The sequence below is a fragment of the Echeneis naucrates genome, chromosome 13 (genome assembly GCF_900963305.1).
Source record: "Echeneis naucrates chromosome 13, fEcheNa1.1, whole genome shotgun sequence".
Taxonomy (NCBI): domain Eukaryota; kingdom Metazoa; phylum Chordata; class Actinopteri; order Carangiformes; family Echeneidae; genus Echeneis; species Echeneis naucrates.
Genome location: NC_042523.1, coordinates 14,639,552 through 14,659,375, shown reverse-complemented (window position 1 = coordinate 14,659,375; position 19,824 = coordinate 14,639,552). Strand labels below are relative to the sequence as shown.

General features: G+C 38.6%; 1 protein-coding gene across 1 annotated transcript in view; it reads left to right on the top strand.

Moving 5' to 3' along the window:
- Nucleotides 1-769: 769 nt before the first annotated feature.
- The window catches only part of LOC115052805 (lissencephaly-1 homolog), a 35,406-nt gene continuing 16,351 nt past the window's right edge, over nt 770-19,824 (top strand). Inside the window, exons 1-2 of the mRNA XM_029517155.1 lie at nt 770-922; nt 10,673-10,980. Coding sequence (XP_029373015.1) covers nt 10,949-10,980 — 32 coding nt within the window. The 5' untranslated portion in view covers nt 770-922; nt 10,673-10,948. The remainder of the gene's footprint in view (nt 923-10,672; nt 10,981-19,824) is intronic.

Sequence of the window (19,824 nt, the reverse complement as noted above, 5' to 3'; positions counted from 1 at the left end):
TTTTGAAGACTCTTGAGTTTCCAGTGGACCAGCTATGAGTTCTAAGCACTTTAACATTAGTAAAGGTGGTACTACAACTGCATTTACATTTTTGCTCAAGGGAAAACACACATGCATTCGTAGCAATATTTATTTGAGTGCTGAGAGTTAAAACTCAACATTTTATTGTTCTGGCTGGATGATATAGTTATTCTAACTGTTAAGCCAATGTGGAGTTTGAAGAAACACAATTTTTATGAGACTGATCTGATAAGTTTTACAGGTAAATTTTTGCATTACAAAAGTAGACTAACTAACTAACTAACTAACTGTCACATAAATGGAGTGGAACTATAAAATACCTAAATAAAACACTCCAATACAAAGTAGTAGTGTTTACCTGCACATCTACAGTTTCCATTCAACAAGGTGAATATTTTCAGCTTGCAATTTTAAAATAATTGCCTAATTTCATGGCCATGTTGCTTCCTTATCCATCCTTGCTTTGGATGTTATTTACAGTTAAATAATGGCTATTATTTAAATTTATGTCTGTGGCACAATATAACCTTTAATAATGAAGTTTATTAATGGCAAAATTGAATTTGGGTTTTAAATTTGATTAAAACTACAAAAAGAAAAGAAAAAATTTGGACAAGTCATGTAAAAATGAATGGTTAAAAATAAGTTTAGTAAGTTTTTTAGCATGGTTTTTTAAATCAAGGGCGTGCGCGCACCCGACAGGCGGTGAACGCGAGCTCCGTGCGCGCTCTGGGCCGAAGGCGAATGAGGTAGGCGGCGAGAAAACAAGCGGCGGCGGCGGAGAGTAGACGCGGCTCACCTCCACACCACAAGTCCGCATTTCGGAGCGGAAATTTCACGCCCTGTTGGGTCGTGTAACCGCGGGAGACAACTGGGGATATTCGCGGACAAAAGCAATAGGGTGAGTTTAAGCAGTTTCCTGTCACGAAGCCAGTCGAGGCCAAAGGAATCGGCCGTTAGGTGGGAAAATGACGATGTGGCTGTAACGTCTGCGCCTCCTTTCTGTGTCTCAAAATGGCGGATAGGCCGCTTGGACCGGGGCAGCAGGTACCGTGCCAGCAGAGTTTATCCATGGGACCGGACACACTGTCTTAAGCACTTGGCAAGAAAATGAACTGAGCCCACGTTAGCTGCTGTATAAGTTAATTGTCGCTTACTGAGCTTGATTGGATGTTATGAATCTTAATGAGGGCGAGGAGCTAACTTTCTGACTGAAGCTAACTTGGCTAACGGCAACTTTAGCTGACGATATCGATAAGCCAGCAGCTGTCAGCTCGATCCTGAGGGAAATATATCGGTGTGTTAGGTGTGGCGACGTCTGCACTCAGTTACACGGTACTGCCGTCTATCTGAAACTACAGAGGACCAGGAATTAGCATAATGAGAAGCAGCGTCAATGCAGACTCTCCAACCTTGTCAAAAAGCCAGACTGTAAAATATAACGTTGCTTACGCGACGCTACATTGACCTTGTTATCTGCGGCTCCTCCGACCAGTTTATGGCCACCAACATGTTGATGTTGTTTATTGCTGCTGTGGGCAGTGTTAGCATTCCAAGTGGGCGTTAAGTGATCGTCGTTATTTGGGTTTGCTCTGTAAACTTGCGTACATATCACTGGTGTTGAGCATCTCATTATCCCCGTGACGGGTGTCTAAGTACGTTTTCCCCGTCCAGTCTCAGCCTTCTCCCAGCATCTCTGACTTCATATGGCTTCTTGGCACGGTGTTAGAAAATCAGGGTGGAGCACATCCGAGGCGATGAGTTTGTATGACCTGCGTCTACTCAGTGTTTTCTGTCTCATTGTGTGGATGTATAATTGAGTGATTAGGGTCAGGAATTTGCGGACCCTTTATTTTCGGAGGGACAAATGCAAGTGATCGTTCTGGTTATGCACTGAATACGACAAACGAGTGTCCTTCATAATTTTAGTCGAATTTTGCCCTGAAATGTCGGATTAAAACATTGGACTGGTCTGGACCCTTGGCTGGTTTGTTTTTTCTCCAGCCACGCCTGCATGGGTTGCCATGCAGTTGACGAACTGGAATTATGGGGTTCTGATTAAATTGGTTGTTTTTGAAAACAGTTTTCAGCATTAAAATTCAAAGCTGACTGTAACCTCTTCTTAGGTAAGAGTATTTATTTTAAACTTGAATCCAACCAATTCTTTTGGAGAGCGATTTTATCCTGTCTGTATCATATGTCTTTGGTTCCTAAACATTTTATTAGAGTTTCAGTTTATTATGATTTCCTCTTGGGTTTATTCTGTTGCATCATAGTTGCTTTTGTCTTTGACATCAGCCAATATTTCGTTTGCCCTGATATATTATTTAACTCAGTGTCATTCTTTCTAGTTAAGTGTTGGGCCATTAAAAACAGGGAAAAAAAAAAACACAACAACTTTTGTTTACTCACATAAAAGCATTGCAGTTTGAGTGTAAAATGCAAGTGCTGCACATTTGTTGGTGATTCATGTCATGTCAGAAAAGTTAAAATTACAGATGTTCACAAGGCTCAGAGCGAAAAAGTAATTTAAAATGATGTCTGGTTGACCTTTTCTCTATGTTGCAAAAGGAGCTAATGTAAGAACAACGGTTCTATGCGTTTTTTCAAAATAGACATATTTCCTTTCTGTAATAGCAGGAGCCAATAGATGCTTCAGCTGTTTTTTCTTGAAAGTGTTGTTAGTGAGTTCAGAGTCTTATCAGGTGTTGATTTGAATAAGTGCATCACTGTACCCATGTTCTGTGCAGTGGTGCAGTAGAGCTTCAGCAGTTGCAAGCATTGCTTTTGCACTTCATCACATTCTATTTTTAATGTTGCCAGTTTTGTGAAAGACTGACTGGGTTAAAAGAAACATTGGCTGAAAGTAGCAAAATGTACAGTTTTGACAGAAAGTGGTACCTACTCATTTTATGTAGTGTGAACGAGTGGCTTTGGTCTTGGGTATTATGGCAGTCTAAAGGGTAGTTACATCTCTCTCTTCCATGAGCTGACAGTTGCACAGGTTTACCTTTCAGATAGATTGCCCAACACCTAGATGGTTGGTCATTACTGACCTGCTGCCAAAAATACCACTTTAGCACACATTTTGGATTAACATATGATACTGTTGGTGTGAAATGAACACCATTGTCAACAATCTCCCAAATATAATTGAGAGATTGGCCAAGTCGAAAGGGTTAATAGGAACTGTTTGCATAGTTGGCAACAACTATTGTATGTTGTATGTCACAACATCTGTTCTAAATCTAGACCTATAATAATTAGAATTACTTATGTGTTGGCCCTGGAGAGATTAACAGGTCATGTTAAATCTTGTGACTTGGGATTTTGCTTGTACTGCACAATTTATTCAAACACCTATGAGGGAAGGAGGCTAACCAGTTTGGATTTTGTTATTCCAACAAAGGATGCACAGTGAAGCAATTTCATAATGCAGAGATTTAAAATGGCTTGAAACTATATATCTGTTTCAGGGTGATCTCCAAAACCTGCTCTAATCGTTGTTTTGAAATGTTTCAAATTCATACTGAATCTTGAAATTCAATCTGCAGCTACTTTTAGTATCACAGAAGAGTTGTCATTTGTTATTTCTGTAGTGTAGTTTGATGGATGCTTTGTGACCCTGGTCAGATTGTCTTCTTAATCAATTGCAAATGTACTGTTCTGAATATGTTACTAATCGGACCTGTTAGAAGAAGCGTGTCCACATATGAGTGACTAGATCTCACCTCCCTGTGCTCTTATGCAAATAAACATAGAGGCTATGTGACTTAAGGGTCTGTTGTCAATAGAGATGGAGAAAGAGAGCACACCAAGGAATTGTTGAGTGAATCAATGCACTTTGACCCTACAATGTTTTAGCCATTTGAAGTACTTACCACATGTTTTGTCTTTTTTTTTTTTCCCCAAAGGAATAATTTACTTTAATGATTGACAAATCATATTAATGCCTCTTGAAAAATGAGAAACATTTCAATATTTTGGTTGTGAAAGCATTGGTTCCCACCTCTCTGTGTATAATTGTTAGATACATGCCATTGATTTGTTATTTCTGTGAACTTCTATCCTGCACATTTATCTTTTGCCTGTTGGCTTTGTCATCAGATGTGGGCTCTGACCCACTGATGCAAAATCAAGGTCTTCAATGTTTTTATATTGCTGTAGGACGTTACATTGGTATTAGATGTTTTTAATTCTAGTTAACGATAATAGAAATATCTGCATTACAGTTATCTCAGACCCCCAAATTCATATGTAAAACAGCCCTTAAATGGCCCTTCATTAATTCAGGTTCATTAGTTAATGCACTCTCAATTGTTCACACATTTCATACTGCCCCTGCACATATGTCTGTTGCACATTTAATCACATGTGCACAGATATTTGAACACAGCTTCCTCTCAAATAAACAGATTTGAATGTCAGCACATAGTTGTGCCAGGCTTGCACTTATAGCTAGAGAAAGTCTACTGACCCTGCTTGTTAATCTGTTTTGCTGACGGCATACTCTTGGCAAAACAGGTTAGCTTTGGTTTAATGTATTACTAATGCATTACCATATCAAGGTCATAATTTACAAATAACTTGATATAAAGTAAACTTTAAATTGAATAGAAATGATTTATGATTAAATGATTTATAACAGCATAATTCAAAATTCAAACGTAATCAAAGCTGAGACGGCAGGCCATTGATTTATTTTAATTGGTTAAACTGGCCAATATCCAAATTGCAGGAGGTCCAAAAAATTGCAAGAGCTGTCTTTTTTTTTATTTTTTTAAACAGACCCCAATGTATGTTATCTATGGTGTTTAGAAGTGTGGTTTTTGTGTCAAAACCTGAACATCTATAGAGTGGCTGCATGGGTGTGGTCATAGAAAGAATGTACTTTTATTTTAGCCACAGATGAAAGCTGTTGTGTTACAAAGTGTGAAATTCAACAAAGTTATGTTTGTGTTGTGAACATAAGTGACATTGGCACCTTGCAGGTTGGAACAGCTGCAGATTAATAGCTTAGTCTATATTTGGAGGATTGACGATGGAGAACTCTTCCCTCAACAATGATTCAGAAACTGGAGATTGTTTTCAGAATATTCAGCTTTCAGTCCTGTTTGTTAGAGGAAGTTGCCATTTCTTGTTCTTCCAATTAAGATTCTTTGCATTCATCTTGTATCATGTTTCTACAACATTTTGAGACCATCTGACGGAAGGCAGAGGTTTACTGCAGAGCTGTCATTCATATTTATCTAATGTGTTGGAATTGTGTGTTTGTGAGGGCTGGGCGATAAACGATAACGATAATTATCGCGAAATAACTTTTCCTCGATAGAAATATAAGACATGGTCCATAGAACTCATTCCATCCATGTTTTGGCAGACAACATGTACAGCCAATGGAAATGGGAATAGCACTGTGCCGAGCCAATCACGCAGCTGGAATAGAGTTACAGCCACGTCAGGCTAGGTTGACACATACACAGAGTGGGTGATGCAGCCGGCTTAAACATAAGCACACATGTTTATGTTTTGGCCACCAGTATGTTAGGAGTGGGAGCAAAATATGTGAAAATGGCAGAAAATGTTAACATGAGCGACAGCGTCCCTGAAGAAGACACCCTAACGTACACAGCCCAAGGCTCAAAAGAGGAGGACATTGTTGAGAAGACAGTTCTGAGGATTTCGGTAGTGTGGGGATGCTTTGGCTATTTAAAGTCTGACAAGAAGCAGTGTAGCGTGCACTGCAAATTGTGTCAAGTCAGAGTTAAGACTTTTTTATTTTGTATTACCTATTTAATTTATTTGTAATTGACCAAAGAATTTAGTTGTCAATTTGTTTGCGTTCTCCTGTAACACTTGACGCTTCTGACTGATCAGAATTAAGCTTTTAGTTCATTATATAATCATTTTATTTCATTGAAGTACAGTTCTATAAGGTCTGTAGTACATTTCATGTTTAACGTCAGACAGAAAATCAACAATATTTAAACCAATATTAATGTGGCATCATCACATCTCACATAGGAGTTAAAAAGAACCTTCAAACTTGACAGAATAGTTTTTTAATTTATATTATGATATATATCGACTATACGATATTGACTGATAAAAAGTATTATGTTCCATATTGCCCAGCTCTAGTGTGTGTATAACTGTGCATGTATGGCTGTGCAAGTGACGTGATCTAAAGAGAGGGATGTTATTCCGTAAAAATTAAGTTGGACTAAATTAAACCGTAGCGATGTTAGAGCAGTAATGGAGTCAACGCTGAAACCAGAGTTAAGATAAGGTCTGAGAAAAAGTGCGATGCTCATTTCAGTGCAGAAAAAGCATGCTTAAATATTTGGTGCTAGCCAGAGCTGAGACTCAGAATTCATGGTGAAAAGTCTTAACATTGGAGTGGCAGTTATATGCCCTGCAGTAGGAACATCAAACTCAAATACACAGTGGACCGGGGGGAAAAAAAAAAAAAATGCTGCAAGTCAAGGGCTAGATGGGTTCAATGTTTATTGAAAACAACCTTATTGCACATATTGAATCTGGAACTAACAAGGTCTATAGATTGCCTATAAAACAACATTAATTATGAAATAAATAATATAAAATAATGCATAATAAAGAAAAAAAAGAGATATAAAAGAAATAAAAAGATTTTGTGGTGCTTCGTTTCATAGTGTCTTCTTATGTTGCGTTCTTTCATTACAGCCACACTCTCCACACAGAAGACTTACAGCTTTACATCCACGAACATATACTGTGCCTCCCACCTGTCTTGAAAATCCCCGTTTTCAAAGTCCATCTTTTGTTTAGCCATTTTTTGGGGAGATAGTTGAAAGTTGACACAAGTGGTATGTAATAACTGCTGATGAACGAGTGGGGTGTGCTTTTGCAGACCTGTGATTGACATGCCGATGGGAGGACAGTGCATTTGGAAATTGTCGTATTATGGTGGTGCGTGCGATATCCTGGCAGGTCAGCTCTAATAGTAAATAGATCTTGTCATGTGGACCAAAGATAATTCATTTGTGGGCCTTGAGTTTAATACATGTGCCCTACAGGATGCAGTGTTTTAAAGTTTTATAAGCCAGGGCTGAATACTGAACAAAAAAATATATAGGAATCACAATATGGACAGATAAAATATTAATATTGATATTAAAACCGTATCATAAACCAGTAAAATAAAGACAACATCCTCCAAAAGATTTATTGCAGGGCTGCCTGCATAAGTTTTAGCTAGATCTTCCTAACATATTCCCACCAACAGGCTGGGAAATGTCTGTCTTTCCACGCTGTTCTCACTGGGAGTGTTGTCTCAATACATCGAAATACAGTAGATTGTTTTTCCTCTTCCTTCTTTTGAAATTGTAACGCAATAACACATTTTGACTGAACTTGTACTTTTATCTCAGGACAACTTTACTCATTATTTTTACTGAAATGTTTCATCTCCTGTCACTGGACTCCTTATTACAGGTGGCATTTATCGCTGCTCTGTCTCAGCACAGTTAACCTGCTGTTTTCTTGAGTGCATTGAGGGGTTTTGTAACTTCAGTGTAGAGCATTTCTGCTGTCTAGCCTTCCACTCAGCCGAACTTGTCTATCGAGCTGCTCTAGTCTGTGGCTATTACTTGTAACCATTCAGATGGTTCTGCGGGTGGGACATCACTGTCGACCAGAGTGGTAATTGAAGACTGGGATATGTGCCTCCCATTGAGCCAAAATAGCACGGTTTGATTTTGATTAATTTAATTGGTTAGCCGTAACAACAGTATGATCCTAAAATGCTGAATTTTGGTCTTCATTATGATGTTTCAGCCAGGCTGATAATTGGTCATACCCTAGAATTTTCCTTGAGCTGAATCAAAATGATGTGTCAGTCACTGTACAGAAGACTTTTGTCTCCCCATTGTGTTGATCTCTTTTGTTTGCATGCTGTTTGTGCTCAGCTTTCATGTTAGCGCTACACTCCACATTAGCAATGTGGCTGTTTCTGCATACCTGGTTTGGTTTAGTGTGGAAGAGCTGTCCAATGCTGTTTGTAAGCAGTCATGTATAATTATAATGTACATTGCCCAGGATATTTTGAGGAAATCACAAATAGAAAATTAAGGATCTCCAGATTCCATCAGTTTGAGATACTTTGAGAAGTGTGTTAAGACCTAATGATGCTAGCAGTAAACTGAGCTGACGGTGAGATGATAGCTGTCAACATGGCTGTGATGGTATGCTGTGAGATGAGCTACTGGAACAGTATTTCACACTAGCAGTTGACCCTTGATTTAAGGTCCTTCCTCTCCTCCCCTGTATTCCAAAGGGATATGTTCCTTTTTACAGACATGGCAGTGCTTAAGATATGTTGGATACACACCTTGTCTGTCACATTTGGCATTCTCTGAACACATGTTTATAGGGCTTATGTGCAGACTGTGTGTAGTAAGTCATAGTTTTGACTTGACATTTTGTTGTGGTAGTCTGAAATACACAGAGAGGATATTTCCAATTATTTGCTAAAAAAAAAAAGATCTTTTCACATACACGAAATCTGTTAGCACTCAATTAGAAATTAAACCACATCTGACGGTTGGTGCCATTAATTTAAGCGACTCTGTACTGCAGTGTTCCCAGGGAGATGCATAACCATTATTGACTGTCAGTGGGAAGAGGCATTATGGCTGCAGCAGACTAACCTGATTATCTTATTGTGCAACCAATTTTCGCAATACTGAACCTAAATGGCAAGTTTTGCATCAGAATTGATACGTGGCGATGACAGCTGCCAATAGCCCATGGGGAATGTCAGTATGTAGTAGGTGACCTAATCAAAGTGGTTGTATTTGCTCAGGGCGATGCTTTAATTAATTTGATCATTGTCCTTCTAATTTTGCATTCTTGCACCTCCTGTTTTATAGCAATGGTGGAGATGAGCAATACAGTTCGAAAGAGAGAGAATAACATGCTGCAAAGGGTCCCAGCCAGACTCAGACCTTTGCCTGATAAAGTGTAGACTTGAAAGCAGATGGTATGCTCTCCACCTGGTGAGTGAACATGATGCCTGGTGGATGCTTTGATTTTTTGCATGCAGTGTTTGAGAAAAAGCCATTTTTAGTTTTAGTACTATCACCTTATTGTGCTATATTGGTGTGACCCTGAACCATGGCCAAGTTGTTGTTGGACAACATCCAGAAATCACCAGTGCGCTGTAATCCATCCACAGTCAGGTGTGTGTGTTTGTTAATGTGTGTATGTATATGTATATATAGAAGAAAATACAAGCTCCCCAAGGTACTTTGCTTGTTTTTTGCCATTCATCATTCATTTATCGTCATTTATCTGTTTCCGGGTTGCATGGGGTTGTTGGAGCCACTCCCAGCTCACATTGGGCAAGGGGGTCATACACCCTGGACAGGATGCCAGTCCATCACAGGGCCAACACACAGAGACAAACAACCACTCGCACTCAGACAATTTAGAGTCACCAGTTAAGCTAAACATACATGTTTTTGGATGGTGGGAGGAAACCCATGCAGGCATGGGGAGAACATGCAAACTCTGCACAAAAAGGCCCCAGGCCTGGGAACTGAACCTGCAACCTTCTTCTTATGGGGCAACAGCACTAATCACTATACCGCTGTGCTGCCTGGTTTTGTGCCCAAAAAATAAAAAAGCAGGAGTGAAAAGGAGAAAAAATTTTAACTTGTGGAAATGTCACTCCTGGATCATCAGTTGAATTCCCTTTATTATAGACTCCTGAGGTATTTTCAATCCTAATGCCTGCTCCGGATGCATCAGTGTTTCCTTAAGTGGAACCTTGACAGGATGTGTGTGTTGTGTTCTAGTTTTTTTTTTTTTTTCCAGTGTGTTGAAGGTTGCTCGTGTATGTAAATTGGTTTTGTGTTTACTTTTGGTAACTGGTCTAGCAGATATTTAGTGAGGTTGGTCCAGGTAGACTAAGAGGGTTATTGTACTACTAAGGTGGTATTTCTAGTACTTTTGGTAAAGTGCCTTTTAAGACTACAATGCAGTATAAAATCAAACATTTTGATGTTGGGTGCATTTCACATTTGTCACATTTTCTGATAAATACATTTGGACAATAACACAAATAACATAACAATAGCTTAACGATTCTAATTAATTTATTGTGCTATCAGCCTGGCTAGTCAGTTCTTGTGTTGTCATGAGATGAAATGTTTGGTGGTATTTGACAAGAGCTCAGTCGTTACTTGAGCCCACTCGTCTGTATCCTGTTATTCCTTTCTTTTGGCAACCTGGGAAGACTGCATTGCTCTGAGAATGTGGGTCAGATCTTGTATGTAGACAGAGAGGGGACAGAGCTCTTAGACAGCACTTGTCACGTCACAGACACATTATGAACAGATAGCCAGTGTAAAAGTGACAATTAAATAAGAGGGTGCTCTATGGAATTAAGTTCTTTTTATGGTGTTAAATTGTTCCCATTTATTCTTTCTTGCTTTTTTACCTTTTCCCATTGTTGACAGATGCCTCAGCCATATTGTCTTTGGATAAACTGGTGCAGGCCTTATTGCAGCACTTTTGCCCTATAAATATTTTCATCCCTTCATATTCTTCTTGTCATTTGTCATGCCCACATAATGCAGATTTTTTTCCCTTTCTTTCTCTTCTTTAGATGCAGTGTAGACTTGGCTGGTGACTGGTTTGCAGGCTGTCCACTTCTCTTGTCCCTGGAGTCAGCCAGTTGGGGGGCGGATTCCTGCGCTCCCCTCTTCCCAGTCTGAGTCTTTGTGTTGACAAAACTGACTGCCCATCATTGGAGTACACAGCTCGTCCTCATTCCGTGTTGCCTGGATCAACACAGTGCATCTCCTGACTGAGGAGAGTGCAGCAGCTGCACAAGATTCACCTTGTACCATCTGATCCCTCCCAGCCGTGCCCACACTTCACCATGGTGCTGTCACAACGGCAACGAGATGAACTGTAAGTCGCCAAAACGCCTTTCACAACATGTGGCCCAGATATATATTTATATTTATAGATATATAGATATATAGATATAGATATATATATATTTATACCCAGGGATTTTTGTGTTTCTCATATCATGTAATGAAACATCTGACACCTGCTCAGTCACCCAGTGCAGCCACATTCCTCTTATGTTCCTGTGAAGGAATAAACATGATTACATTCTTTCCTGAAAGGTGAAGTCTTTTTTCAAGTGAGAAAGAGGAATTCATAGCAGCCATAAATCATTTCAATTAGTAATCAGGCTTTTTTTTTTTTTTTTAATCACTTGATTTATATAGTGTGTTTAAAAAAAGTGTTCATCTGAAGCTATCTAACAGTTTATCACATAAGACTAGTAAAAGCATTAAATTATGTATCAAAAGCTAGATTTGGGTGAAGTTTGGCATTTTATGCTTGAGAAATAATAATTATAGGTATTAATGGACTAAAACAACAGTTGTTGATATCATAACTGTTTTGATAAATAGGTTGCGCTATGCCATTGATACTTTATAATAAAAGGAAATCACAATGGCATCCAAAATTCTTAATGCAAACAATGCGGCTTTTTGGGTCGTGTTGTATTAGACCTATCATAATTTCTCTTCATCAGAGAGAAAACCTTAGCTTCACTAAAGGATGACTTACTTTGGAGTTTTTGTTGAGTCAAGGCAAAAATACATGTCGTTTGCTTATCTATGGAAGAAGATGTCTGTCTTTGTCCTCAGGCATACATTTCTTAGGAACACATTCCCACACGACAGGTCAAAGCAAACACATTAGGTTATCAAGGCACAGAAATATATAGAAGTGCATTCCAGATATGAGAATACATTTTCTATCAGCAGACATGCTTATGGTTTGTTTTTCCCCAACATTCCTCAATGTCTTGGAGATTTCGTAGTTCCCCTGAGGTTTTGCAGCTAAAATATATTGATCTACCTACAAATCTATCCCTGAAAATGCTAGGCATTGAGAATTTGTCCTTTTTAACCTGTAGTGTTGCTTTTGAAATCCAGTGTATTCTTTGGCAAGTATTTTGGCACTGAATGTTCTATTAAGCTTCTTGGACTGACTCATGACACCCATTATTCAAATCCAACAGATCTGTCACCTTGTGACTCCAACAAATCATCTGGCATGAGCATGAAAATAGCATACACACAATGAAATATCTGCACATGTATTGATCAAGTGGGAGAAGTAAGTCTGTGATAATTGGGTAAACTGGAATTAAGCTCTGCATCTGTGGACTTGTTAATTAACCCCTGAGGCAAGAGATAAAAAGTTAAGATATCTCAATGTGAGACACAAGGTCATGAGAGAGAGCTCAAATTATGATGTTGAGCTTTCCTCCTCCACTTAAAAAAAACCCAAAACATTAAAACTGCATAATTGGAAGGGCATTATAGATTTGCAATGAGATGAGTTAACCCCCCCTGCACTGTTAAAGAAATGCATTGACACTCACACGACTAGGCTCTTAACATTCTTAACAATGTTTCTGTGCTTTTAGATTAGCGCAGTGGGAGGACTCTGTTGGTATGGAGAGGTCTATTGGAATGCTAATCTTTCATGCTAGTTGCCATTCAGAAATAGCTGCCAGGACCCCCTGTATACCTCTCTTTTCTCCGCTGTTAGACCAGTCTCTACCCCCATAGTCTACAGAAAAGTCATCTGTTGCATTCCACCCAGTGGAGGCTCAGTTGGTACTCTCACTGACTTTGCTAGCTGAAGTGTCTCTAAGATCTTGTTTCCTAACTGGCATCTCAATTTGGATTGCATGCTGGAGAAACCTTTCAGGAAGCCCAGCAGTTGACTTTGAATCGGGGAATACAGCATAGGGCATAAATCATGGGAAGATGGATACATGTATTGTCTGCTTAATCTGTCAACTCAAATCACCAGGCCCCCATCTTCTTTTGTCACAACATTGGTTACCATCCCACATTGCATTGTATTTCCCATAGTAGGCCTTCTCTTTGCTTCTTCCACGCTTTTAAACTCTATCAAAATCAATAAAATGGCAAGCAAAATAATTTTTTTTCTTTTGGAATTGTTTTTGTCTTTCTAGGTCCCCAGTGTGGATCAGCATATTTTTTAAAGAGGAAAAATCTTTGTCCCTTAAATTATGCTATTTTGTCAGCAGCACAGTCAGATGCTGTGTGCAGCGTCTTCACAACAACCCTATCTTTGAGCATAGCCAATGAAAAGCACCTTTGTGTTTTGTTTTGTTTTCCTGGGTCAGGGGACTCGTCCCTGCTGGCCTGCAACAAAAATAGATACAGAGCACAAATCTATCTATCTGCTCTCCTAAAAGACCTGAGGGCAGCCGTGTGCAGATGGGCCTTTTCTTTTGAACTTTTTCTTTGCTTTACACACACACACAAAAAAAACACAACCACCTCCATTTCTAAGGCGACAAGCTGATTCATGTGATATTTGTCCATTTTCCTTCATCCCCTGACTCTGAATGTGATGACATAACAGGATAAGGACAAAGACCTCTGCCTCTCAGGAGGCATACATAGTGCATTCAGAAATTGCAGAGATCCTGTCAGTAAGCACGTTTACACCTAAAAAATAGATTTATTGCTTTAGTCCGCTAAAGTACACGTAAACACGTTAGCGCGATTGAAATTGAACTTAAAGTGATTGGACTAACACACCCAGATAATGCGATTGAAAGTCGATCTACTGCTGAATGTATACAGAAAGCTGGACTGGAGCTGGAGGAGGTGATCTGCGCATGTGCTAAAGTTTTGTGCTAAGCTATGACCCAGAAGTCGAACAGCGTTTAAAACATAAACACAAATATACGAGGTCAAACAAAAGAAACGGGCTAACTGCTATGCGTTGAACATGGCAAAGTCAAAGATACAGAGACTAACTGGCTAGCTCACCGATCTTTTCTTCTTTCCAACTCCATTGTGGTCTGTGACATCATAGGTCAATCTGTAGTGGCCAATTACCCACAAGCCGAAAGACTGCATATCACCACCTTTTGTAGCGGAGGCGACATGATTTCACTCCTGTGCATGAAGTCCGATGAGATGGCTTTATCGAGCTACAACCACAGCTAGTGTGTGTGCATGTAAATGTGCTTAGTGTTTTGACATTGCTCAGTACAATTACAGCTTCAAGTCGTGATTCAACAAGCTTTGTGTATTTCTACTTGGGGATTGTCTGTCATACACAGGTCCTCTCAAGACGTGTCAGATTGGATGGGTTTATCAGTTTACCTTTTTCAAGTTTAATAAGAGTTTCAAAATTTCTATTAGGATCAAGACATGGCTCTGGCGTGGCAACTCAAGGACAGTGAGTGAGCTGTCCCGAAGTATTCCTGCATTGCCCTGGCTTTGCACTTCGATGAATTGTTTTGTCCTGTTCTGTTGAAAGGTAAACCCTCTGATGCAGTGTGACTCGAAACCACTGTGCTTCACCGATGACATTTGCATGCACTTTCAAAAGTTTTTTTTTTTTTTTTTTTTTTTTTCCCCCCCACCAAGAGGAGGTTTTGTCTGGATACTCTCCCACAAGCCCAGATGGGTGGAGTGCTGCAGTGATATGACTGTCCTTCTGCAGGGTACTCCCATTTTCATGCATGCTCTATGGAGCTCAGCCAAAGCGATTACTGGGGTTTGGTCACCCCTCGTATGAAGGCCCCTTTTCCTCGATTGGTCAGTTCGGCTGGGAAAAGGAGCCCTGGTTGTTCCACACCTCTTCCATTTAAGAGTTATCAAGGTCACTGTGCTCTTGGGAATGCTCAATGAAGCAGAAATGTTGTTGTAGCCTTGCATACAAGTCAGTGGCTCATTGCTTTCTATACAAGTGTGTGCCTTTCCAATGTCTGGTCAATTGAATTTACCACAGGCAGGGTTAAATCCAAGTGTAAAAAGATTATGAGAAATGGGAGGAACCTGAACTTAATTTCCAGTGCTGTGACAAAAGGTTTGAATTGTTGTGTGGATATAATATTTCACTTTCCTTTCTACTTTGTTTGCCTAAAATTCTATTTTAATTTTAAGATTATGGGGCATTGAAAGGGATAAGCATAAAGGTGCAGTTAACAAAATGTGAAAAGTTTGAAGTCAACATAATATTTCTGAGTGCAGAATAAATGACTCAGAGAAGCTATGATAAAGGACTTAGAATTTCACTCACTCTCAAAGCTATGGTATGAGGAGTGTTTCTTGAAGTCAGTCGCATTTCACACCCATTGTCCCAGAAAAGATATCATGGTCGTATTGTACTTATTGTTGACTAGTTTTCAGAGGCTCATACAAATTCAACTTGGCTGAATTATGTAATACTCCATCTTTATTAGAGTGCCTTGGTGTAAGGTATTATTTTGGTTCAAGACTGAAATGACAGACATGTATTGAGGATAAACTGGTTTCTTCAGAATTAGAATTAGCAGTAGAATTTAGTTTGGCATACAGACAGGATGCTTAGTACATTTAACTTGGCCGGGTGCATGTGCAGGGGGTCACTCAGCAATATGGATTTGATTTTGCTTTGGGACTGACACACAGATGGTGTCTCATGATACCATTGTTTGTGTCTTCAGCCCATCATCCAGTATCAATCATTCTCCATCCACTTGGCTTTAAGAGGAAAGGTAGAGCAGATGTATACACCTGAAAACAAATGTCATTAGGGCTATTAGATTTCTTTCCCTTTTTCCAAACTTACCAAATTTTTAGTATTTAATTTTTATGAATGGGGACCCAAGGTGAATAGTAAATTTAAATGTTGACATAAAACTAATTTGCATAACCAACCAATTAATTAATTTGACGGCTGGCCATTGAATTATCATTGCTATTTTAACACAATAACACATTTCTTAATTTCCTCAAGTCTTGTTCACAAAGCAAATTATTGATTTGTATTATGATTTTGCTTAACTAGTATTATTAAAACAGATCATTGAAGTCCATTATGATCAATGACTACAATAATCTACAAAACAATAGAAATGTTCAACAAATATTATTCAGCTGAAGTAAACTACTGTTGTATTTGGAACAGAAAGGCAGCAAATCTTCTCTTTTGAGAGACATTGAATCTGCCTTTTTTATTTTTTTTTCACCTCAGAAGATTTACTTAAAAAATGACTGGAAAGATTAATTAATTTCTCTCAGCTGCAACTGACATCATTGCAGCTAGAGATTATGAGCACTGTCCATTATAGCATTAATGCAATCACAAATATTTAAAAGGGAGGCTATCTCGATAGAAAGAAGGAAATTGTTTATATGTGTGTGTGTGTGTACTAACCCTATATATATATATATATATATATATATATATATATATATATATTTAATTGTAGGTTTACTGTAGGTTTACTTAAATCAGTTTTTTGTCTATCCTTGTCCCCCCCCCCCCCCCCCCCTCTTTTTTTTTTTTTTTTAACCCAAACTTGAATTATATAGTCTCATGGGTTTTTAAGAAAGTACTAGACTGGTTAAAGCTCTGGCCTAACTTCAGTCAGCAAAGCTCCACTATCACCATGTGACATAGAATATGCGTACACACCCACTAATAGAAAAATGTGTATGGTTTCTGCTGTTGTAGACCAGAGAGCTGGTGTTTCAGTGACATTTCTCTTTTTCAGCGGAAACTCTTCCTCCATGTGCAAACAGGCATAATAGTCATAACGAAGAATAGCCAGTGTTTTATTTAGTAGAAAGACTAAGAATTGATTTTTTTTTTTTTGTCCTGAAAATCATAGTATCATAGTGACATTTTCCTTTGAAGTTCTTTTATCTGAAAATGTAATCCCTGTTGTAGGGTACTTAATGTTTCACATTAAAAACCCTGCAAACTGGGCAATCAGGCTTAAAAAATTCTTATTAAATAAAATCAAGTAAAAGGTGGAAGCTTTTGGAAGTAACCATATTTTCTGACGTGATGTAGGGGCATTGATTGTCTGTGGATTTTGAATGTTGATATCTTTGGTTGACACAAAATGTTTCAATAAACAAGGCCTGAGGGTCCTCTTCATTAGTTTAGCAGCATAAATAATAGATTGGTTATGTATTCACGGAGGTCTGGCTATAGCTGGGTAATTATGCAATCCTGTCATATGATTTTTGTGGAATGTTTCTGCTAACAAGTTCTCCTTGAGAAGTTGTCAGCTGCTCAGTACTCAGCTGTTGAGATGGAAGAATAAGATTAACTTATTTTTAAACTGTCTTCTGGCCCAACACTTGATTTCACCTAACATTTGCTTTGCAGAGTCTGTCATTTGGTGCTTTCACACAATTAATATTACGCAGAAATAGTGGTTTATATGTTGTTAGACTTAGTGTATAGTATATTTGTCAAATGAGGCCTTGCTTTGTGATGTTTTTAAGCTCTTGGTTTGGTTTTATTATCATTATTAATGAGCAAATTAATATGCCACAATGTAGAGTTGTAGAACTGATGCCTTGAAGTTCAGTCAATTGGCAAGCTTGAAAAAAAATGTGCACCTTCCTGGCTTGTAGGGTTTTCCATTGACTCCAAACCCAGTGCAAAGCTTTTGTTCAAAGTCTAAATTACACTTGCTTCTAAGTCTTGAATGAATTAAGAATTGAAAGAATGATTATTTCTCTTCAAAGAAATGGGGGAAATGTTAAGCTGCATATGCGGTTGTTCTGTTCAAGTTCTCAAGTGAAGGCCCACACTTTGCTTGGTTTCTCCAATGTTTAATAAAGATCGAGAAGAAAAGAAGCTTTGACTTTTTTTTTCTTTCTTTCCTTCTTCTTTTTTTTTTTTTAATTGCTTTTAAGTAGGGCTGCAACCAATGGTGCTTTTCATTCATTCATAATTAATTGTTTTGCAGTCTTGTTCTCTTTGAAATCCAAAAATATTCAGTTCACTTAAAGAACTGAAATGAGCAAATATTTGGCATTTTTGTTCAAAGAATCCATTTATAAGTTTTGCTCTTTCTGCATGGCCACCGTTAGCACCTGTTTACTTGCCAGTCTGGAAGATGCACTGCAAGTTTAACATAGATCTTCATGCCTTTACTTGCCTCAAGCAACCTTTGTCTCTATTTACCATTCTAACAAGGTAAGCTTTCCAACCAACCAACCCATTTATTCTTTCAACAGTTGGAGACGAAATTTAATGAAAGTAGAAAACATGAGTTTAGAAATGTTAGGTAATCCAATAGCCATTGAAACAAAACAGCCTGTCCACCACCAGGCACAGTTTATCTTGCTTTAACTATGCAGATTAATTTTAGGGCACAGTCAGTCATTGTGTCAATAACATTTACTACATAGAATGTAAAGAGGGCTGACAATACAAGAAGGCGCTATTAATAAGGGTTGATAATTTCTATAGTGATGTGAAAGCGCATGATAATGGTACATTAACTAAGAAGAAGTGACGCCATTGGCAGACTTCTTAATATCTGAGTCACCTATCTTCTCAGAAGGATGAGATCATGCATCACCACTCATCTCATCCATGCGCGTATCATGTTTTATAATGGTGCCATCAGAAAGCCTTTTTATCTTGTAGCAGCAAATCAGTGACAGCTTCACCCTCCTTTGTATGTCGTCTCTGTTCATATTCTGGCCTTTTCCTCTTTCTCCCTATCTCAGTGGTTGACTGTGGGTTGCTAGTAACCATGGAAACCTACTGGTTTTTGCGCTCCTTCTGTCAACATTGCTCCCCCTTTTCCTATTTTCTTCTTCTCCTTTCAACGTGATCTTTGAGAACTCTGCATTTTGAAAAGTGCATGATGGCATGTCTCTGCTCTCTTTGGCACATCTAGCGTGAGATAAGGATCTTGGTGAAGAGAATGTGCTGCTGTTTGCTTGCACCACAGACACTCATTCATCAATGTCCACTTTGACGTCTGGAAAATTGTCCACTGCTGTATAGCTACAACATCTTTAAATCAGTATGCATTCAAAATCAGTGAAGGAAGGTGGTAAATATAAATATTAGGTCCAATATGTTTTTTTAGGTTTATTTCTTTTTCTCTTTGCTCTTTTTTTTTTTTTTTTTCATGGAGGACAACCAATACTTATTTTTCTTTCAAATCAGTCTATAGATATTTTTTGAAATCAAGAATAATTCAGTCTATAAAACAAATGTATACAAACTTTTAGGAGACTTAAGGTCGTATTTAGATTATTATTTTTTATAAAAAATATTTTGAGCTGGTGGTCTGGTATAAAGTCTTGAATTGGAAGCATGCCTCGTCGCACCAGGTCTCCTGACACAACCAACCAAAGCTTCCTCTATGATTCAGTTTCCTTCACCTGCCTATACATTTTGTCTCAGACATGCTAACACACTTCAGCCCTACCCTCTTATGTTGTAGATTAATGGAGGACCAGATAACCTTTTGCTAACCTTGAGCTGTAATAAGACCTACTTTTATCATGGGGATTCAGGTGGGTAGAGGGAGATGGGGGTTTCAGGGCTCAGCATTGACTGAGAGGGGGCGCAGGGGGCACAGACTGGGTTGACAGATTGTAGCCCCCACCTCTTTTGTATTGGCACCTCAAAGCACTGCTGCTTGACAGCTTGTCTGGCTATCTCTGGCATTAATGGTGGGGTTCACTGTGCACAGACACAGGAGGTCTAGAATCAAAGATATAGTCTATTACTATTAAAAGGAAATAGCGCTTTGGTCAAACATGAACAATTCCAGTTCTGCACTTTATTGGTTATCTGTTTTTATTTTCAAGCATTCATTTTTGTTTTTATCTCTTAACAGTCTTGTCAGCAACCTGCAGATTTTTCATCTCTCTGCCATGGCTTCCTGTGGCTTTGAGAAAAATAATGCTAAAAAAAATAAAA